The sequence below is a fragment of the Xenopus tropicalis genome, chromosome 4, assembly GCF_000004195.4.
Source record: "Xenopus tropicalis strain Nigerian chromosome 4, UCB_Xtro_10.0, whole genome shotgun sequence".
Taxonomy (NCBI): Eukaryota; Metazoa; Chordata; class Amphibia; order Anura; family Pipidae; genus Xenopus; species Xenopus tropicalis.
Genome location: NC_030680.2, coordinates 80443328 through 80464622, shown reverse-complemented (window position 1 = coordinate 80464622; position 21295 = coordinate 80443328). Strand labels below are relative to the sequence as shown.

The window sequence follows — 21295 nt, the reverse complement described above, 5'->3', positions numbered from 1 at the left end:
AAATATATGTATTGGTTTCTGATATGTTATCATTGTAAAGTTTTTTTTTTTTTTATTAGTAGGCTCATTTGAGCAGGACCATCCTTACCTGTGGTATCGATTATTGGTTGTATTATTGTATGTAATCTGCATGTTCTGTGTATACACACTTTTACCGTACAGTGCTGCAAACTATGCTGATGCTTCCTAAATACATGTTGATAATAATTACCAGGTGTATTTTATTAATGAATAATATTATTTCTTTAATATTTATACTGAAGGGCTGTCTTGGGGTCATTTCGTAACCAAGAACCAGTTTTAGAAGAAAGTTAGGCATCTAAACTTGTTGAGTCTGTTACTGCCCATATGGGGTGATAACCTCTTCACACATTTTCTACACAATGAGATGATTGCACTCAGTTTAGTCCCACCTTAGCATTTGGGTGAATTAGTTATATCATTAATTGTTTGGGTGGTCTGACTGGTTGATCATGTCTGATTGATCAGATAGTGTTTCATTTCTACTCACATAGAAAGGTTCATCTGTTCTCTTAACCCTTAAGAAGGTATGCCCTTGCATTTTGCCAGCTAATGGCTAACCCATTTATGTTTAATGCATAGGCCGAGGTCCTGATTTATTAATGTTCAGAACATTTCAACCAACCATGTGGAAAATATTTGTCCTTTCTCCCTACATGTAATATGCATCAGGAGTAAGGATTGAGATTAGCAAATCTCCTCAAAGAAGAGAATAGTGTTTAATGGCTTAAAGAAGCCAAACATGTATTAGGGTTGCTAAGTATGTCTATTCAAGCTCCAACTCCACATTGTGGTCCTTGCATAAATATCTATAAAAACTTAGATGTCAACTGATTAAAATGTGGATAACAAAAATATAACATTTCTGGGAATTCAGGATTCCCCAGTTCAAAATTTCATATACAGTATCTAATAATTTTGTATCCGGTGCCTAAATTGTACTGCAAAGTTCTGTTAGACATGATTTATCTTGCTCACAGGAATACTGTCATGGGAAAACATGTTTTTTTCAAAACACATAAAAACACTTCTTGAACAGAATCCTGCATTGAAATCCTTTTTGCAAACAGTTTTTTGTTATATTATATAAATTATATATTATACATTTTACATGGGGCTAGCCATATTCTTCATTTCCCAGGGTTCCACAGCCATTTGACCTGTGCTCTGATAAACTTCAGTCACATTTTACTGCTGAGCTGCAAGTTGGAGTGAAATCAGCCCCCTCCCAGCAGCCAATCAGCAGAACAATGGGAAGGTAGCAAGATAGCAGCTCCCAGTAGATACAGAATAGCACTCAGTATAAGAAATCCAGGTCCGGCTTGGGACTCCTCCAGTTACATGGGAGTAGGAGAAATAATAGGTTTCCTGAAAGGAGATGGCTGCCTACACACCAATATTACAGCTAGAAAAAATACATTTGTTGGTTCAAGAATAAAATTTTAAATGGTAAAGCAAATTATTTGCTATGTAAACAGTGTAATTGTAATAAAAAGTATGCCACAAAAATCATGATACAATCCTTTTAATGTTTCCCCTCCAGGTGATTTTCTAAGCACTTTTTTAGCATTTTGTGTACTTTCAGTTGAGGAGCGGTTCCTGGGTGCTTTTAGTTTACCTAGGAAAATTATAGAGTGTTTTTATTTTTCAGGACAAAATTCCGCTTTTATAAAACATGTAGTCCTAAAAACATTAAAAATACAAAATATATTTTTGATTATATAGAATATATATAATATAATTATATGCATTAATACTGATTGATACTGCAAATACCACAAGAGTTCCAAACAAGATTTTCAAAGCACGACACTACAATCATACTTTGTAGGACCAAACATAATACATTTTAAAACATGCCCTCAGACCCTTTATTTTGTAAATGTAGACATCCTACTAAATAAAAAAACATTGCAACATAACTTATGTTGCAAATAATAATGAATAATAATTATCTTTTACCAGCCTTTTGTCAAAAAGTATGTTTTCTTTTAAAAACTCACGTAAACCCCACATACACTACACTCTTGTGTCCTGCATACTTTTGGATACAAAGACAACATTCTGAAATACAAAGGCCAGGAAGTTGGCAGTATATATTAATAGTGAATCACAAATATATGGCTTCTAGAAACCTCAGGATTTGAGTAGCACATTCTGATATTTATACCTGATGCTTCAGCACCTACAAAGAAACTCAAGATGTGTGTTTTATGTGTCACACAAGCCCTGTACCATATATTTTGAAAAGTACAGATTCTGAAAGCAATTATATATTTCTATATTATATACAGTCTACAAAGGGCCAAACTGTTTTTTGCTTTTGCAAAATCAGCTCAAAAGTATCTTTTCTCCAGATGATCCAGGATAAAAAGACAAAACATCTCAGATTCTTTGATATGACATGAATATGATTGTCCACCTATATTGCATTATGAGACACCAAATCTGCCTTGAAAATAGTGCATAACTAATGTTTTACCGCTACTAACAAACATATTGACTGCATTGTTTATGTAAAAAAGCCACTAACAGTAAGGTAATGCCACAAAACAATGTATTTTTAGAAAGTATACAATGAGTTTTGTAGATATGATTGTCCAAACTATGTGGTACATATAGACCTCAAAATTAGAATAGCACATAACAGTATGAATCTTTTTTTAGCCTCCTGCAACAAGAGACACTGAGTGTGTTTTATACACCATGAACACCCCTATCAATAAGGAAACTCAGAGATACCAAGTATAGTTTAAAAAGGGGGGGAGAATTCAGAGTGAATAAATATGACTTGCTATGGAAAAGCAGAATAGAGCCACCGTTTGCTAAACATAGTAGATTTGGCAAATCTGCCTATTTCTGTTAACAAACACCTGGTACTGCTGCCTCTTGGTTCATATACAAAACAACACCCAAATACACGTAACACATTATATATATTTGATCACAATAATAACAAATATTTTTGGATACAGTACTTTGCAAATACACCAACTGGGTCTATGATCCCTTACAGTTTTCAAACATTGTTTTCCAGAATCTATGGGGATTTGTTTATTGCTGAAGCACAAATCAGTTACCCCGGACATAAATTATTAAAATCAATTAAATGACAGGCATCAATAACTCAATAAGTTCATAATGTCTGCTTTTGCTCTTGTGTGGTAATGATTCAGAAAGAGTGTTTATAACACATTAAGTGCAAAAACTGCCTCCATGCAGGTTTATTGGAGTAATCGGTGAGAAGGATACAGACTGTATTGTCTGTATCCTTCTCACTGATTGTTCCAATAAACCTGCATGGAGGCAGTTTTTTGCACCTACTGAATCGTGAGTGACTTCCTTTTTTGTATTTTGCACTTAATATGTCTATAGCCAGAACCCACGGCTTTTAGGAATACGCACTCCAAGTTAACTTTACTATAGACTCTATTTTGGATGACACAACGATTTTTTCTGTTTTTCATTATGTGTTTATAACACAATTGTAGTTATTTTGATTGTTAAAAGGCTCCTCTAAGCATCTTTATAATATACATTACATATTTTCAATTTGTCAAAGTAGTTGTAGTTAAAAGCAGTGTTTTTTTTATCCCTCTGCAAGGCTGGAACTAGGGGTTGGCTGAGGAGTCACGTGCCTATGGTGCAACAGTGGGGAACACTTGGCACATACCTCTTCTCTCTGCCTACTCCTTGTCTGGGTCCTTCTACCCCACTGGTCCTTTTCCTCCATTCCCTGCCCCTCCCATACATTGTCCCTGCACGTGCTCACATGGTTGCAGGCCAGGTTGCCTGGGGTAACCAGCCATCTTGGCCTGGCCCTGTCCCTCTCTGTTCTTTAGGCCTTATAATGAGCTTTATCAGCTGGCATAAACATTTGTTTCCTGGGTCAAAGCCAGGAGCACAGAGAATGTAGACAGATATGGCTTTCAATTGCAGTTACTAAAAATTAGCAAAGTCTTTTGACTGGTACAGCTACTCTGTGCAATTCATGTTGCATATATTTTTGTGAATATTTCACCATGCATTTGTTTTTCCTTCAGTATGCAAAAAAAAATTTTTAGGTGGAGGACTCCTTTAAGCATCTCATATATGGAATGTGCTCTTTTGAGGAAATGATTTTCAAATGTTGTCAGCTTTGCTTTTGATACAGGACTTATGCTTAGTGCTTATGGCTGTATTTCCATAGACCTTCTGATAAAGCTTAGTTTTTACCTTTCCTTCTCCTTTAAAAGACATTTTAGTGATCAAAACTGTAGATCACTTTCTGGTAAAAAAAAAAAAAAAAAGAAAACAATCTAGAGGGGTAACAGGGAAATTATTTGATTAATGAGCATTTTTAAAAAGGTTAGGGAAAGGTTAATAAACATAATAATATTATACCTGATGGGAATATGCTAGGAAAATGCCAGGAATTTGAATTCAACCCTGATCTGCCTATGTTTGTGAACTTTCATCAAATTCTGGAAATTGCTCGAATGACACCGTGCATCCTATTTGAAGTTGTTTGTATGCAGTGCAGTTTGAACTCTGTGAAATGGCACTGCCGTAATAGTTCATAATATATAGATGTTTGCAATTCCCTTTGCTTTTCCAGAGTGTTAACATGTTTGACTCATTTGAGCAGAAGCCGCTAATATGAAGCTGTTTATGTGTTTCTCAAAGCAATCAAAGAGTGGGATTAGAAAGAAACCCGCTGTTTGCTACTTATTTGTTCAGCCTCATAACTTGTGCTCATGCCCTTTACAGTCAAGGCATTTATATCCTATTTATAAGCCAATACCTGGGGCACAATGTTTAAAATATTAGACCTTTGATGTGGTTTGTAGCCCTATTCATCTATAGAATAATTGAGCTCTGACTGCTGGAGATCTGTTTACGATTGGCAGAGCCATTTAGTTTTTTTTTCCTAATGGGAGTTATTTAAATACTGCTTTCAGTAACTATCATTTTTGTGCTACTTGCCGAAAGTGGAATAGGATTGAGCACTTTGGTTCCTTTGAATGATGCTATCACATTTTAACTGAGAACACTTTTTCCCTGTTCAAGTACTTTCAGTGCCAAGAGCTGTTAACCCTGTTACTGCATCATTAAGAACTTGCAAACATGCTGATTAGTTGGATTGGCATTTTGTAATGGCACCATTTACAGTGTAAATTATTAAAGCTAACCTGACTCTAAATAAAGTTAGCATCAGCTCCAGGATTCATAATACAATTATATAAAGCACAAAGAACTTGGTGTTTTAAGCAAGTAGCCAAGTAAGCAGCAGGTAAATATGACTTTCTTTTCACTGCCCAGTATCATACTGTACAACTGTGCAGAGAATTAATTGATTATATGGAATGATGTATTGTTGGAATACTATTTGTTGTTTGAAAGGTGAAGAAAGACTAAAGTAAGGGGGCCATTTACTAATGGTGAATGTTAGAGATCGCCATTTGATAAATATGCTTCTAAAAATTCAATAGGAATGAATAGAAAGTGTGTGAGTTTTTATGCGGTGAGCTCTAAGCTCACATTTTGATCACGATAGAGTGTTATACTTTCATTATGGCATGAGGGCTCAGCTGTGATTCAGTTACAGATGAAATTCACATGTAATCATCAGGGGACCAAACAGACTGATTAATACTGTAACGGACGAGTTTCTTAGAAAGGAAGATGGGTAAGTCACAGGCCCCTGACCTTGCGAGGCCTTAGTCTGATTCTTGTGTCAACGCCTTGCACCCTTTTGTAAAGTGGTTTTTAATCCATGCACTTAGGCACCAATTTTTCATAAGTGCAGTGGGGCAAAGATAATTAGTAATGCTGTCTCAGAATAAAGATGAATATGTTTAAAGAGAAAAAGCTATTAGCTGTTATTTTGTCCTTCCACAAATACCATTTCTTTTTGCCAATGTTGATTTTAGCCCCAGTTTTAGGAAAAGTTGCAAGTTCCACATATTAAATCTAATAAATACCTGTAGCCTAACCAGATTGACTTCAGTCAGATATATTGTATACATATACACAAAAGTCTCAAAAAGTCCAGCACTTTTATACTTTTCAATTACATGAAAACTTGTCTGCTTTAGTCATTGGTTCATTAAACATTGTAAAAACAAAGTTAATGTAATATCTTGTGTTGGCAATACTGAAAATGAATTCCACAAAATATCAGCAAAATAAAATGTGAAACATTCAGCTGAGAAGCTGAATTTAAAAAGGGCAACTGTAAGCTACTAAAATCTGTGGGTAAATCTGAAACATGTTGCAAATATATTGCTTTTTTTAACACACTAATTCCTGCAGTAATTATTTACTACTTTTCACTTACAAAATTAAGTAAATATATATTTTGGCAAAAGGTACCAGAATTTTCCATTCAACTATATATCTATACATTAGAAGTTTGGAAAACCAAGCCTCAACAACTTTTCTGGGATTTTTTTTTCAATGTGGCCTCATGTGTTTCACATTTCTCTCAGTTCTAAAGTTACTTCAATAAGATGAGAAACCTTTGCTCACATGGGGTGCCTATTATTTGTCTAGCTCCTACTAATATTGGTTTACTGCACAAGGGGTACTTTTGTAGACACTTGAAACTGTCTTGAACTAGAGAATATTCTGCCTCAAAAAGGCAAGTGCTTTCACTGTCAGGCAGTACTTACTAAAAAGGGAACAAGGGCACCTTTTTCAGGCAAAAGTCTTACATATACTAATATGAAATAGGCAGCAATCATTTGTCTGCTATGCAGAGAAGTGTCTGAAAGAAAAAGTTTCTTGCAATTTCAAATTAACAACTCAACTAGCCTATTCTCTGAGCTCTATATTATCAGCTACAATGAGATGCACAAAACAAATAAATAAACAGACCCCCAAAAATGTAATTCAGTGTCCTCTGTTGCTCAAAAGAACACTCTAAACTAATTTATTTTAGAGAATTTGGAGATTTTAAACTGTTATATAGAACCAGAACTTGATTCTTGCATCACCCTAAGGGGCAGATTTTATATAAAAATTTTTGAAAAAACTCGTTTCCATTTACTAAAAGTAATGAACTGCAAAAGTCAGAGTTAGAAAAGTTGCTGAAAAGTCTCCAAGATATCGAAATGTTTTGACTTGTCGCAGGAAAACCACAACTTTTTCAAATGGCAGTATAAAAAAAAAAAGCTTCAAAAATAAAAAGAAGGATCTTGCAGGAAAGGGACTTCTGACTTCTACACAATCTCAGCAAGTTTTAGCTGGCTTATTGTTGGATTCGGATTTTTAGCCATTTGGACGCATGGTAAATCTCGAAAAAGTCACAACTTTATTTTTCCGCAACTTTTTGTGCAAAAAATCCCAAAAATACAACGGTTAGTAAATGACCCCCCAAGGGTCTTCTAAGTCCTATCCTAGCAACTGAACTACACAGATATTTTTTGTATATTTTTGATTGTGATTTTGATTACATTTGGAGTGCGTGAATCCATATGCATCCTATTGGCAGCATTTATCATGCAAAGATAGGAAATGCTAAACACCTTATGGGCTATTTGTATCGCTTCATTTTAGGGAAACTGAACTTGACACATATAATATATACCATGATCAACTACTGAAATCTTTCCAGCTGCCACTTACTAGTAAAATGCAATTGCTTTGTGTATATTATCTTTATTTTCACTACAGCTGCTTTGCATATATTGCTTTTATTTTCTCTACTGTTGCTTTGTACTGTATATGTTGTTTTATTTTTCTCTATTTGTTTTTCTGTACTAATGCACAACATGGAAATAGCAAAGGTGTAGTTAATATCACTCTTAAACAAATGTTTATGAAAACTACTAAACTGCAATTGAAACCTCAAGAGTAAATAGTTTGCAAAATCACATTTAAAACAATGATCCAGTCATGCTATATATAATATTCCAATATCTTATTTCTTTCATATGACCAAGGTCCAAATGCCTTTTAGTCCCTTTTCGCCCCCTATCTGCTTGGTGATACAGAAACATCTTTTCACTGAGTCTGGTGCTGAAGGTTGGCAAAATGTTGTTTATATCAAAAGCACCATATAAATGCAAATAGTTATTACCATGGAAACCTACTGCAAGAAGCTAAAATCCATGGTTTCTGTGCTGAACAATTATATGCACTAAAAAGGAATAAGGAACATTTCTTCAGTGCCCTTGTACCTTTGAAAAATGCCTGCTTCTGTTTTCCAGATATATTAATATGTCAGATAAAGACATGCTCACACAGTGATTTTATCCATATATTTACCAATTGTAAACAAGACGAGTTCTAGCTGCAGAAGCTCTAGGGAACCAAAAAGTAGTTGTTTGAGCTAAATGATAATCCATAGTAGTCTATACTAGAACACAATGGTTGTTCATTAAGATTTATTTATATGAATACACCATTTCAGATCTAATTTCATAAGAAATAGAAATATTATTATCTTAGGGGCACATTTATTATATGATTGTGAAAAAAATCACAACTAGTTGCAACTGCGACATTTGCCACAAGATTTCCCAAGATTTTGCACATTAAAACTCTCATACAGGTTAACCACAGTGCTACATGGACAAATCAAGGAAAATCAGTGGAAAATAGGTGGAATATGAATTTTACATTTTTTGCAGTTTTTTGAACAAATAGTAATAAAAAACCACAATTATATGAAAAGTCACAATTTTTTGGCTGTGATTGTGTGTGGTTTGCTTCAAACTGCAACCACAATTAATAAAAGGTGATTGCACCACTGCTGACATGTTAATAGCAGCTTAATGTCTCTTTTTCCAGTCACTTCTTAAGGAGCAACCCATGCATGCCGAGATTTTATGATGGAATGGCTAAGATCATAGGTATATGGGTTTGTAGCACTTAAAACCATATGTGTGACTTTTTTGTTATAACTATTATTTTTGGCTCCCCCAAAGTCACTGCTTGGATGTTAGGACACTCCTTTATGCCTACAGCTTTTGTTCAGTTACTGGAGACTCCTGCTGTGTATAGTTCATTTACTCAGGATTGTCCCTTTGTTTATATGGCTTGTCAACAGCCAAGTAGGATAACTCATCTTTAAACTCTAAACTCTTTAAACAGATAGATTGGGCAAAATAAAAAATATTTGTAATATAGTTAGTTAGAGAAAAATGTAATCTATAATGGCTGGAGTGAGCAGATGTCTAACATAATAGCCAGAACACTACTTCCTGCTTTCAGCTCTCTAACCTCTTAGTTAGTCAGTGACTTTAGGGGGGCCACATGGGACATAACTGTTCAGTTAGTTTGTGAGCAAGCAGGTCAGATTCAAAAGCAAACTAACTAAATAGTTATGTTGCATATGCCCCCCTTTCAAGTCACTGATTGGTTACTGACTGCTAACATCTTAGAGAGCTGTAAAGGAAGAGGTAGTGTTCTGGCTATTATGTTATGATAGATTACATTACTAGCTATATTGAAAACATTTTTTATTTTGTACCTTACCTCATGTGGCGGCATTAGCTTTCCCAGATACTTAAGAAGCTGCACCTCTTTCCCAGCTCCCTTGAGATGTGCTTGTTAGGGCCCCAACTGAAAGAATGAATCAGCAATATAGAATTCCAGAGTGCAGCGAAATAATAAAATATCCAACTCATTGGCCTGATGGGTAGATAAGCTGATTTGCTTCCTAATTAAACTACCTCAAAGCTAAATTTAAAATCACAGGACAAAAACAAATCCAACTGGCAGTTTAGTCTTGTAATAGCTTCCTACATTGTATGAAAGGCGTTTGTATGAGACTCAGCAGCAGTAATTACAATATAACATGTTTCAGAAAGGTTGAATATACCTTGTAAATCCCTTTATGCGATAACACAAGGTAGAGCTTTTCCTCTACCTCTAGAAAACCTAAATCTTACGCTAATACCCCCCACTCCTTTAATCAAAATGGAAAATTCCTTATTCCTTGACCCCCATCATGTTGGTATAAGCACGCAGTCAGTACCCTGGCAGTGAGTGGTTTCAATGACTTGATTATAATTATATGCTATATTGCCCTTTTAACAAAAATCAGGTGAATGCTGACTGTTGGTTTTCATGGAAGGTAGATGAGGTAGGCTACTCAGTAACCGAGCAATTCTATGCTTCTAAAATACATATGATGCGTTGCTGTTCACTAATTCACATAAACAGTGCGTTGTTTAATATAACAACATGCATCAGAGCTACCTTGCAAATGAATCAAACCATTTTTGTATCTAGATTAAATGTTGTACTATATCTGTTTACCAGAATGCTTTGAGTTTCTTCAAAAACATTCTTCCAAACATTATATCTTTTGAACTTTTTTTTTACATAAATCTCAGTTTTCTTACCAAATGAATTATTCAGAGTCTTTCAGTGTGGGAGGTTTTGCAATTACTCATTCTACATCTTTTATCAAAAGTAAATTATTTGTTTAGTTTACTAAATTAAATAAACTTTATAAAGTGTACAGATATAACTGTTATTTACAACTGAAAGTAAAAGCTTGTAGTATAAAACTGATTGCATGTGAGTAAAGGGAAGAAGTCAGCATTGCAGCAAACAGCATGAAGAATATGTGCGTTTCAGTAAGCCTGGAAAGTTTGGTTCTTACACAGTGTACTCGTATTAGCAGTTAGAGAGGCTGCCTTCGCCCAGACTCTGGACTATATACAGATGTAAGAGAAGGGAGTTAAGCATGGGATTAATATGGGGTCCTCAAACTGCTGTCTCTTGCTGTAGCATTGGCCAAATTACCCCTGAAATTCACCTGAAGAACAGTACAGTCAGCAACATATTTTTTAAAGCATTGCTGTATTTTGTGTGTCTGTTTTTTTATTCACCCCAGTTTTATTTATAGCTGATTTTAACGCTTCCTTTTATTCTGTGATGAATAATGCACCTTCATTATCACTAAGACAAATACTGCTACATGGTGTTTTTAACACTACGGTTCTTTACTATATTTTATTATCTTTCCTTCTTCTCTCCCTCCTTTCCTGTCCCACTTCTCCTGCCTCAATCTCCAATTCTTCAGCCTCAGTTACATCATCAATCTCTTTTCCTGGTTGTCACCACCTTCCCCCTATTTTTTCTCCTATATATTTTTACTACTCTTTATTCCAATACATAAGTTTTCACTAGTTAGTATGTTGCTCCCCATGCTCTTAGCCACACCTTTTTAAACTTATTTTGCTCTCATTCTTTCTTCCATTCATTTATTTATCCTCTTTAATTGTATACTTACAGTGTTTAATACCAGGAAGTACATTTGATAAGCATAGTTTTATAGTATAGTAGTATGCAGTCTGTTATCAAAATCTGTTTGTGCCAATTAAGGGTTTTTATGGACACAGATGTACTTCAGGTTTTGTGCTTTGTACCATGTGACATCTTGATAAATGAGGCGCCATATGAGTGACAGAGGCCAAATATAAAAGTTGCACCTTTTGGCATCCTATCATAAGTTAGTGGTCAATACCCTATATCTGCAATGATTATTTACATTTACAGTTGTGCTGGTTATATATGCAAAAAATATAGCAAAGCTTAGCAAAGGCGTTAACTATAAAAAAAACACACATTCTGTAAATTCAAAACTCTAACTGGGACAGACAGAGACAGAGAGGGATTTCATTTTACCTGAATATTCATATTTGCTGCCTATGTAAGTGCTCCAGCACTGCTGGAAAGGGATATGTCACTGCAAATTGCATATTTTATAGTGCATATTTCATATTTAGGGTCTGGTCAATGAGTTTCCAGAACTTGTTAAATACAATGCATGTGCTTGCCTGTACTCTATACTGTATACACAAAAATGAAGTGGCATTAATAAAAAGGTGGTAATTAAGGGCTTACAGCATCTCTTTAATAAGCAGTGCATATATTATGATGTTTCCTTCTTTTTTTGTGTAAAACTAAGGTCAAATATATTATCACATAGTTAAGCTGTGACTAAAGAAAAGGAACCTGTCAAGGCTCTCTCTTAGATCTCCTGAGAAAGCTCATGCAAGATTTTTAAAGGGGCCCGGCATGCCCAGCACACTACCTGCCCCTTCCCTGCCCACTTGCACCCTCCCAGTTGCAGTGAGCACGTCAATTTTCAGGGAGTAGAGTGGCTATAGGAAGCAGAGTAGAGTCTACTTTCTCTGTAGTTACACCACTGATTATTATATTTATCCATTGTCCTAGTGGGCTCATCCCTGATACTTTTTCACCCAGTTCTTCAGTGGAAACTAAAAAAAGAATAAATAAACCCCGATTATAAATAGGATATAATCTGTTCATGAGTTCTTGACATCACAACACTAAAAAGATACTTCTGAGTAATTGTTTCATGTTAATGTATGTAAAATCTTGTGTCAAATGCAGTATCAGGGGAATAGATGTGACACATGAGTGACAGAGTCTGTTCCATTTCTTCTCCAGTTTGATGCTGACAGGGAAGAGGAGGAAGTGTTCTGTGATATCAGTGCTGCCGTTGACAATAAGCTGTTTCCTGCAAAAACGCCTGTGGCAGGTGAGGAGCTTGGAGACCTTGTGTATAAAGCATCTGTTATTTCTCATATGCCGCTCTTTCTTTGACAGGTCTGTTCTTTGTGTATATAAACAATTCTTTATTAGTCCCAACTTTTTCTAATGTACAGCACAGAGAACATAACCAAACCTTCAAATCAACAAGTTTATATGTTCATTTATTGATGTATATCCCTTTTAATCAGTTTTGGTTTTTAAAAGCAAATTAATGAGGAGGCCATTAAAGGGGTTAGTAAACTCAAGGAAAACATTTGACCTAATAAAATCACATTTGATTCTAAGCAGCTTTTTATCTTGTCTGCCACCTGCCTAGTAATTTATCTGTTGCCTGAATATTTTTGCTGGCTGGCTGCCCTTACATGTGCTTATTATCTGCTATCCCTGTTTGCTACCTGCCCTTACGCTTCAGTTTATTTCTGACTGTGCTACTCTCCCAATACTAGCCTTAGTTTTCCTGAAAATGTTACTGTTTAATATCCACAACCGCTTATTCCTGATGTGTTTCTACAATGGTTGTGCTTAAATGACTGTGACCATACATATAAACATTATTGGCATTATCTGTTTGAGTGATTTGTTGCCAATGCTTTATCATATGCGATGCATCACTGTTTTATGTAGAAATTCGTTTTTAACAAATAAATCAATTAATTTAGATAGAATGAAGTATTGGAAGAAAGAAGTATTAGAAGAACTAGAATTCAATGTTTAGAAACTTTTTAAGGGAAATTTTATTACATACATAATTTGTCACTGAGTGGTAAAGATGGTTTGAATTTAAAACTTAGTTTTTGGTGCTAGAATAATTCCTTTTAGTCTGAAAAAAATTACTGGACAAAGAAGGAGTAGAACTGCACCTCTGGGGTCTTCCTTAAGGAATGACTGCAGTCCCCAGTGATTACCTCTTACCTTGGGCCAATGCTAGTGAGGGTTATGCTGGCCCCGGAAGAAAAAAAAACTATTGTATAATAGTAAAATTTTATTATATCAAAACTATTTGTACTTCAGCCTCTCATTTAAACCTCTGCATGGTTGTTAAGGTAAAGAAAACCCTAGTAACCAGATAGCTGCTGAAATTCCAAACTGGAGAGCTTCTGAACAAAAAGCTAAATAACTGAAAGACCACACAAAAAAATGAAAATCAATTGCAAATGGTCTCAAAATACCAATGTCTATGTCATACTAAAAGTTAATTTAAAGGTGAACAACCCCTTTAACTAGATGAGTTGGCCTAAAATAAAAATCCTAACTTTGGCTTCATTTTAAGCTCTAATTGCCTTAATAAATTGCAAGGATGATGAAAAGACAGTACACGTTAAAGGGTTAAAATCAGCCTGTATCATAAGAACCTACAAAAATTACATGGGCTGCAAAGCTTTATTATCACTTAGTAGTGAATAGCAGCATTGTCTGCCAAGGTGAAGCATCATGAATGTTTATCACTGGTACTTGGAGTCAGGTACAATGTAGGCTTGTTGTTCTCTGCTGGAGAATGGAGCAGCCAAGGACAATTATGCAGAAGATTACACACATACACAAACCATTTTAAATCTGACTCTATGCCGAGTGCATTGATCTCTAGGTTTGTAGAACAGATACCATAATTAGAAAAGAAACCCAAATGATATTACCTCAGTTTACCATTTCTTTTGTAAGAAACTGAAACCTAAAAATTGCTGACAAAACATAAGCAAGCAATATTATATATTAGGTATGTCAGGTCAATACAATGTTCCAGTTTAAACACTATTGAATAGACTTTCAAGTGTTCAGAGGTTGTTCTTTAGAATTGCTATGCATGTAATAGGCTGATGTATCTGTGGCCAGTTTTTTTATAGACATCTTTGCCTTGATATTGAAATACTGCGACACAAAGAACATAATGTAAGCACAGAAAAATATGTATGTATGCCAGCAAATGCCATCAGTTTTATTTACAAGAAAGGTCAGAATAATATGATGGCATGGCTGGGTGAGTCACATGGATGTACAGTAAATATAAAAGACAATTTAGTTGGAAATGGGTGTGGTTAGTTCATAGGAACAAATTAAAGGGATTAAATGATAATGATATGTGTGTAGTAGTGAAAGGGACATCAAACAGTTATGAACAAAAAGTTTAAAGCAATATCTAAAAACTGAACAATGCAGCCAGCAATGCAATTATCTCCTTTCCTCCTTTCAACTCCTTTAATCAACTACTTTACTGAAAATGGATGCTGCACAAAGTTTTATAAAGGGAGTTAAGGAGGCCATATACGGGCAGATTTAAGCTGCTGATTCGGGTTCTTCAGACTGATTCAGCATCTTATCTGCCTGTGAATGGGAACCCCCAATGGGCCTACCCAACCAATATCTGGCCTAAAATTGGGTAGGTTTGATGTTCCCTTTGGATCAGGGACCACATCGGCTCATTGATGTGGCCCTTGCCCCAATGGGTCCTATTTCCATCATTGTAATTCAGTCATTTGGCCGGAGGGTCAAATTATTGGATTACTTCGATATCACCAACCTTAGGCAGGCATACTGGTGGAAAGATCTGCTCATTTGGCGACCTCACAAAATAAGTGGATCTTATGGTGTATGGCCACCTTTACACAAGCAGGATTCAGTGCTTGAGCCATTTTTTTCCAATGTATCAGCAGCCACGTTAGTCTGCATTAAGTCCACTATAAATCAATGTGGAGCCTAGCTGGATGAAAGGTATTTTATTTTTATGCATATTACTGATATAAAAACGTGTTTCACTGATTTTCAATAGTGTTTTTAAATCCCCTCCATTTAGCATGAAGGTTGTTGTAAACATTGATCACTGAATTACAAAGGCCAACAGATAAACTGTTAATACACATGCCTCAAATATTTCAAGAAAAAAATAAATGTGGGATTTTTGTTGTTGTACTTGGATATTGTGGTATTCAAACCCTGTTGCTAGGAGCAACATATCCAGTATTGTGATATTCCATAACAGGTTCACATATCTTTCCATAGGAAAAATACACATATATATAATTTCTATTTTATTCATTTAGTTACATTTCAATATTTGCAATTACACTAATTAATAAAACAAAGATGCATACTGTGGAGGACTATTTATAATACTGAGCAATATGCTGGGTGGGGGGGGCACATGTGCTAGAACCTAGAAATTAGTGGCAGCCATGAATTGGAATACTTGTGAAATCGTAGGGTAAAGAAAAAAAAAATATATATATATATATATCTCATGGAAGCCTGCTGTTTTTTTTCTCTACAGAGACCATGCCTGCTAATCAATTCCCCTGGTAATACTTACCAGTAGTTGAGGCATAGGCATAGGCATGTCCGACCTATCAATCATATACATCATCATCATAGCTGTACTATCCATATAGTAAATGGACAACCTAATACCCGAGGCTTATAAAAACAGGTTATTAAGATTTAGCCTTCCATGGACCCTTTACCCATTTGATCCAGTAATTATTAAAGAAAACTCCAGCTGACCCACACGGGGCTCTTCACTATTGCAAAATAACAATTACAAAGCCGTCTTTATTCAGCAACAAGAAACAACTCTGACAACACCCCTAATAATATCAGGTCAGTTGATTAAAAAAGACCCATTGTCTTGCGGTCACTAAATAATGTATTCAGCCTCTAATTGTCAAATCAATTAAATGACAAAAATGTCAATTGCTTTAATGTGAAATGGCATGCTTCTAACCTTCATGAACATGAGATTGAATGTGTCCTATAAAACTGAATGTAAGTGGTATGCCATAGATAGTGTTGTGCCATAGACATGTATAATTGACTGTGCTGTTGCATGATGGAGGTACAGTACAGTGATACAGTTTACTGTTTTAAAATGTTGCCATTTTAAACATATATTACTGAAATAGAAAAAAATAAGAATTAAAAGGTTTGCTCCATTTTAAGAAATGTTTGGTAAATTCAGCTGGCAAAAGTACTTAAGTCCTGAATATTTTTATACAGAAATGCCCAGGGTGAACAAATCAGAGTGCATGGCATTATAGTTAAGAGTTAACATAATAAGTTCATGAGAAGCATTGACTTCTTTCTTTTATAATGATCTCTGTGGAAGCAAATACATATTTCCTGTTTGCTTCTGATTTTTGTGCCATGATATTGCAGGTCTTCAGCAGTGTATACAGCCTGCCTAACAGACAACACAATTTTTTAGGAAAGTCACAAAATACATTAAAAAGTTAATGAGTAGGAACAGGGGAGTCACAAACATCTGGAAGGTAGAATCGAAAGAGTACTGTGCAGCTGCTCAGGATCTCTGATAAAATTGATAAGCAATTTGATTTAATTTTGCCATGTAATTTCCTGACTGATCTTAAATGTGTTTCACACAGCAAATCAGGTCTTTGGGCAAAGCAGCTGGGCAGCACAGTTATTTTCTGCTCATATGAGTTTGTACGCATAATTTGTCATTGAGTTCCTGCTGCATTAGCTGCTTTTATCAACAAATACTAATTTCATTCTGAATGGTTCATTCTTTGTTTCCAATGTAGCATTATTCAAAAAGGCTCTTCTGCCTTACCCAATTTCTGATTAAACATATAACAACCTCAAAAACAATGGATGGGTTCCTGTAATTCACAGGGAATGTCATTCATATATATATGTAATAATGTATGTAATGGGGAAAGAGAGGACAGCTCTTGCATGTAAACCGGAACCTATTCATTAAATTGATTCAGAACTGCATTAACCAATAATGCCTTAATGATTCTTTTGCCAGTAATTTGTCGTTTTTGACCAGCCACTTTTTTCATAGCGTGACACATTGAGGCTAATGATTGTAGTGCTTCAGGAGTGTGTTAATTCAGCAAAAAAAAAAAAATGATAGAAAGAAAGAAAATTATATTATGTATTCGGGAAACTTTTTCGTACTTTGCGACAAAATTTGTGCGACAGAATCATATTGTCGCGCCGAGTACGAAAATTTCGGATTCATTCAAGCTTCGTTATCGTGACTTTCCTTGGGCCAGGTTGGAGCTGCACAGTGCCATTGAGTCCTATGGGAGGCTTCCAAAATCATGCACCTAACAAAAACTGAACTAATGATCTTTCCGCCTAAGCCTGGTCCTACTCCCCCCTTTTCTATCTCTATTGAAGGCACCCTCATCAACCCTGTCAATTCCATGCTTTGTTTGGGGGTGATCTTTGACTCCAGTCTCTCCTTCTCTGACCATACTAACACCACTGTCAAAACCTGTCACTTTTTCTTACGCAATATTGCCAAAATCCGTCCCTTTCTTTCTACTGTAACAGCTAGGCTGCTCATGCACGCGCTCATCCTATCCCGACTTGACTACTGTAACCTGCTGCTAACCGGCCTCCCTAACTCCCATCTTTCCCCCCTACAGTCTATATTAAACACTGCTGCCAGAATTCTCCTCCTCACATCCAGGAGAGTTCAGGCCCTTCCCCTGCTAAAGTCCTTATCGTGGCTCCCTATTAAACAAAGAATAGTTTACAAACTCCTTCTCTTAACCTTCAAAGCCCTCCATTCCTCTGCTCCTCACTACATCTCTTCCCTTGTGTCTCCGTACGTTCCTCGCCGACTCCTTCGTTCCTCGCAGAGCAACCGTTTGGTTTCGCCCCCAACTACTACTGCTGTTTCCCGCCTTAAACCTTTCTGCCTTGCTGCCCCCTACATTTGGAATGCCCTCCCCGATTTCCTCCGGAGAGAATCCTCCCTCAGTCTTTTTAAAACTAAACTTAGACTACCTTTTGGAGCACTCACCCAGCACCTGATCTGGGAACTGGCACTTATATTGTAGTGTCACCCACTGTGACCTACAGCACTTACATTTGCCCATTTGTGTCTGTTAGTTACACCTCCCATATAGATTGTAAGCTCTACGGGCCAGGGACCTCCTTCATCTTGTGTTTCTGACTCTTATTGCAACTGTACCTTGTATTTATTTGTATTTATTGTTGTACTTTGTATTTATCCATTATCTTTAACCCCCTGTTTGTATTACTGTATTCTACTGTACAGCGCTACGTACATAAGTAGCGCTTTATAAATAAAGATATACATACATACATACATATACATACATACATACAGAAGGATCAAAGTCGGAAAGGTTTTCCCGCTGTTTACAATCATTCGGTACAAAAATTTCAGATCACCAATACGATGTTATCGTGACTAATACGATTTTTTCGTAGGCATGTTTGTGATATTTGCGATATTCAGGAATTATCGTATACAAATTTCCCATTCGGGATTCAAACTCATGATTTCATGAATGTGCCCCTAAGTGTTTCCTAATGTAAATAATTTCAGTATTGCAGTATACCCATAGTCCTGTGTTGTGCTTGTTATAAAGCAATGTGTAAAGGGCAAAATAACATTTTGTTTCTATTTCTAATTGATGCAATATTAGCGTAGTGCATCATTGTTATACGGATAGTTAATTGTTTAAATTCATTATCAACATTTGAAAGGTAAAAGTGAAAGGATAATATGCAGCTGCTTGGTTCACTCTAATAAAATTGCTGCCATAGAGTACCACTGTGGATGTTTAAGGGAAACATGCCGTAACCATACCCTGAAAAAATCTCATTATAGTGGAGATTGCCGTTGGTCCGGTCCAAGGCAGACAACTCTGGATCCCCTATGTGATTTAACTGTTGATCTTGGGACTGAAGCAGGGAACGAGGCTCACTACTTTGGTGGCCAACTTAGTTGAAGATCCACCTGTTTAGTAAAATCGAAAAAGAGGTTGATCTTTCATTCATGTTTTTTTTTACTTTTGTGCTTTTTTTACATTTGCCATAATTTAAATGGCTAGAAGGTCCTGAACCATGTACTGTACATCAGCAACAGGGTGCCAAAAAGGGCTGTAATCAGCTATTAGATAGCCCCTATGTGGACTGGCAGTCTACAGGAGGCTGTTTTTGTCAATACAACTGGTATGTATGCAACCAAACTTGCCTCTAAGCCAGGAATTCAAAAACAGGACCCTGCTTTGGGGTCACTGGGAGCAACATGCAAGGGTTTGGTGAGCAACATGTAAGCAACACGAGCCAAAGGTTGGGGATCACTGGTCTACAGCAACATGTTAATTTCTAATCAGCAGAATGTACTTTTGCTCAAGTTACACAGGATCTTTGTGAAACCAAAGATTTGGGGTTACACGGTGTTCAGATCATATTCACAAGGCTCAAGGGCAATGCAAAAATTTAGAGCTCCAAATTCTGGTGGCTGTATTTGTATTTCATGTTTGCAAACTGCAGATCAGTACAGTTATGGCAAATGTTGGCATGCTTTTTTTTACAATAACATTTTTTTTCTTCTATATTTTAGAGCCAAGTGAGCTTGATCTTAGCCTAATTATAGACAGTGGGGACACTTGTGATTTGGAGCTAAATTTCGAAGATCAGGTAATTGCACAATGTTTTATCCAAAGCCTCTGTATAGTGCTGTGTAGTTCTCAGGTGTGTTTACCAAAAGCTAGATGTAGCTGTCGGCATAGATTACTCCAAATGTTTATTTGTAAGCACTTGAAAGTCTGTAATGTTTGAAGGTGCCACCTGATATCACTGAATAAGAGACAGCATGCAGCTTAGTTAGAATAATTTTACATTTTATTTCATCAAGACAAATTGCTTAAACAGCTTACTTAAGCAACCCTATCTAGAAACAGATAGGAGGTCATAAAATAAGAGAGTGTCTGTTTTGGAAAATATTATAGGGGGAAAATTTAAGCCATCCAAAAAAAATGGATTCAATGCTGTTTGGAGTGTAAAGATGTGAGTTTTGAATGGGGACATTGCGAGATATATAATTCTGAATGTTCTGCACTGAAGTTTGAGAATCAAGGGGATGCGCTGGACTGCAGTGAGGGGGGTTTGGCCATTGAGGAGGTAAGGTGAATTCTGTTTGTGACAAGACAGTGCAGGACAAGGCAAGACACTGCAGGAACTGGCACAGAATTAGACCACTTGTGGAGAAGATGAGGTGCCATGGTATAAAATCCGAAAGCCTAGAACTTGGAAGGTGAAATGTTTCACAGCATACCAGAGTTCATTCTTTTCTATGGTAGCCTTCCAAAAGAATAACAGCTTCCGAGAGATGAGCTGAACTGATGCCGGTTAAGGTGATATCCTTCTGCTTTAATAGCAAATATTATTTCAAATATGTGAGGTGCAAATGCAGTTGGTTTTTGCCTGCCTTCTTAAAAAAATGTGATTTTAGAAAACACTCAAAATTAAATTAATGTGCCACGATTATTGAACATTTATTCAAGGACATTTATATCTTGTTAGTGATGAAATATGTATATACTGCATATTTTTCATTGGCATTCACCATCTGACTCTGAGAGTTGTTAAATGAGTCTCCAATGTCTGCCCACATCCAGCTTGAAAGTCAGCTTGACTTCTGAAAACAGAATACTAATAATTCGCTCATTACTCACTCAGAAAGTGATTAGGGTTAGTCTCACGTGTACATCACTTATTGCACATGAATGTTTTAATTAGCAAATTTCTCGATTCTTCAGTGAATCTTGGGACTTTATATATATATGCATTTTGTTCCTAATGCTAATGTAAGGCCTTCTGAGACCATTGCTGGCAGTACTTCAGTCCTCAGTCTCAATCACTTAAAACTCTACAACTTTGGTTCATTCTCCTAACAATATGTGAAACACCACATCGCCTCATAATGTGTATGTACTCTAATGGAATGAGCATTAGCCAAATAATCAGACAATAA

The 21295-nt window shown here is 36.1% G+C and overlaps 1 protein-coding gene across 3 annotated transcripts in view; it reads left to right on the top strand.

Moving 5' to 3' along the window:
- ak5 (adenylate kinase 5) overlaps positions 1–21295 on the top strand; it is a 112093-nt gene that overhangs the window by 64395 nt on the left and 26403 nt on the right. For all 3 annotated transcript variants that reach the window (XM_012960520.3, NM_001112994.1, XM_031899783.1), the window contains 2 exons: positions 12436–12526; positions 19883–19959. In XM_012960520.3, the coding sequence (XP_012815974.2) occupies positions 12436–12526; positions 19883–19959 (168 nt within the window). The remainder of the gene's footprint in view (positions 1–12435; positions 12527–19882; positions 19960–21295) is intronic.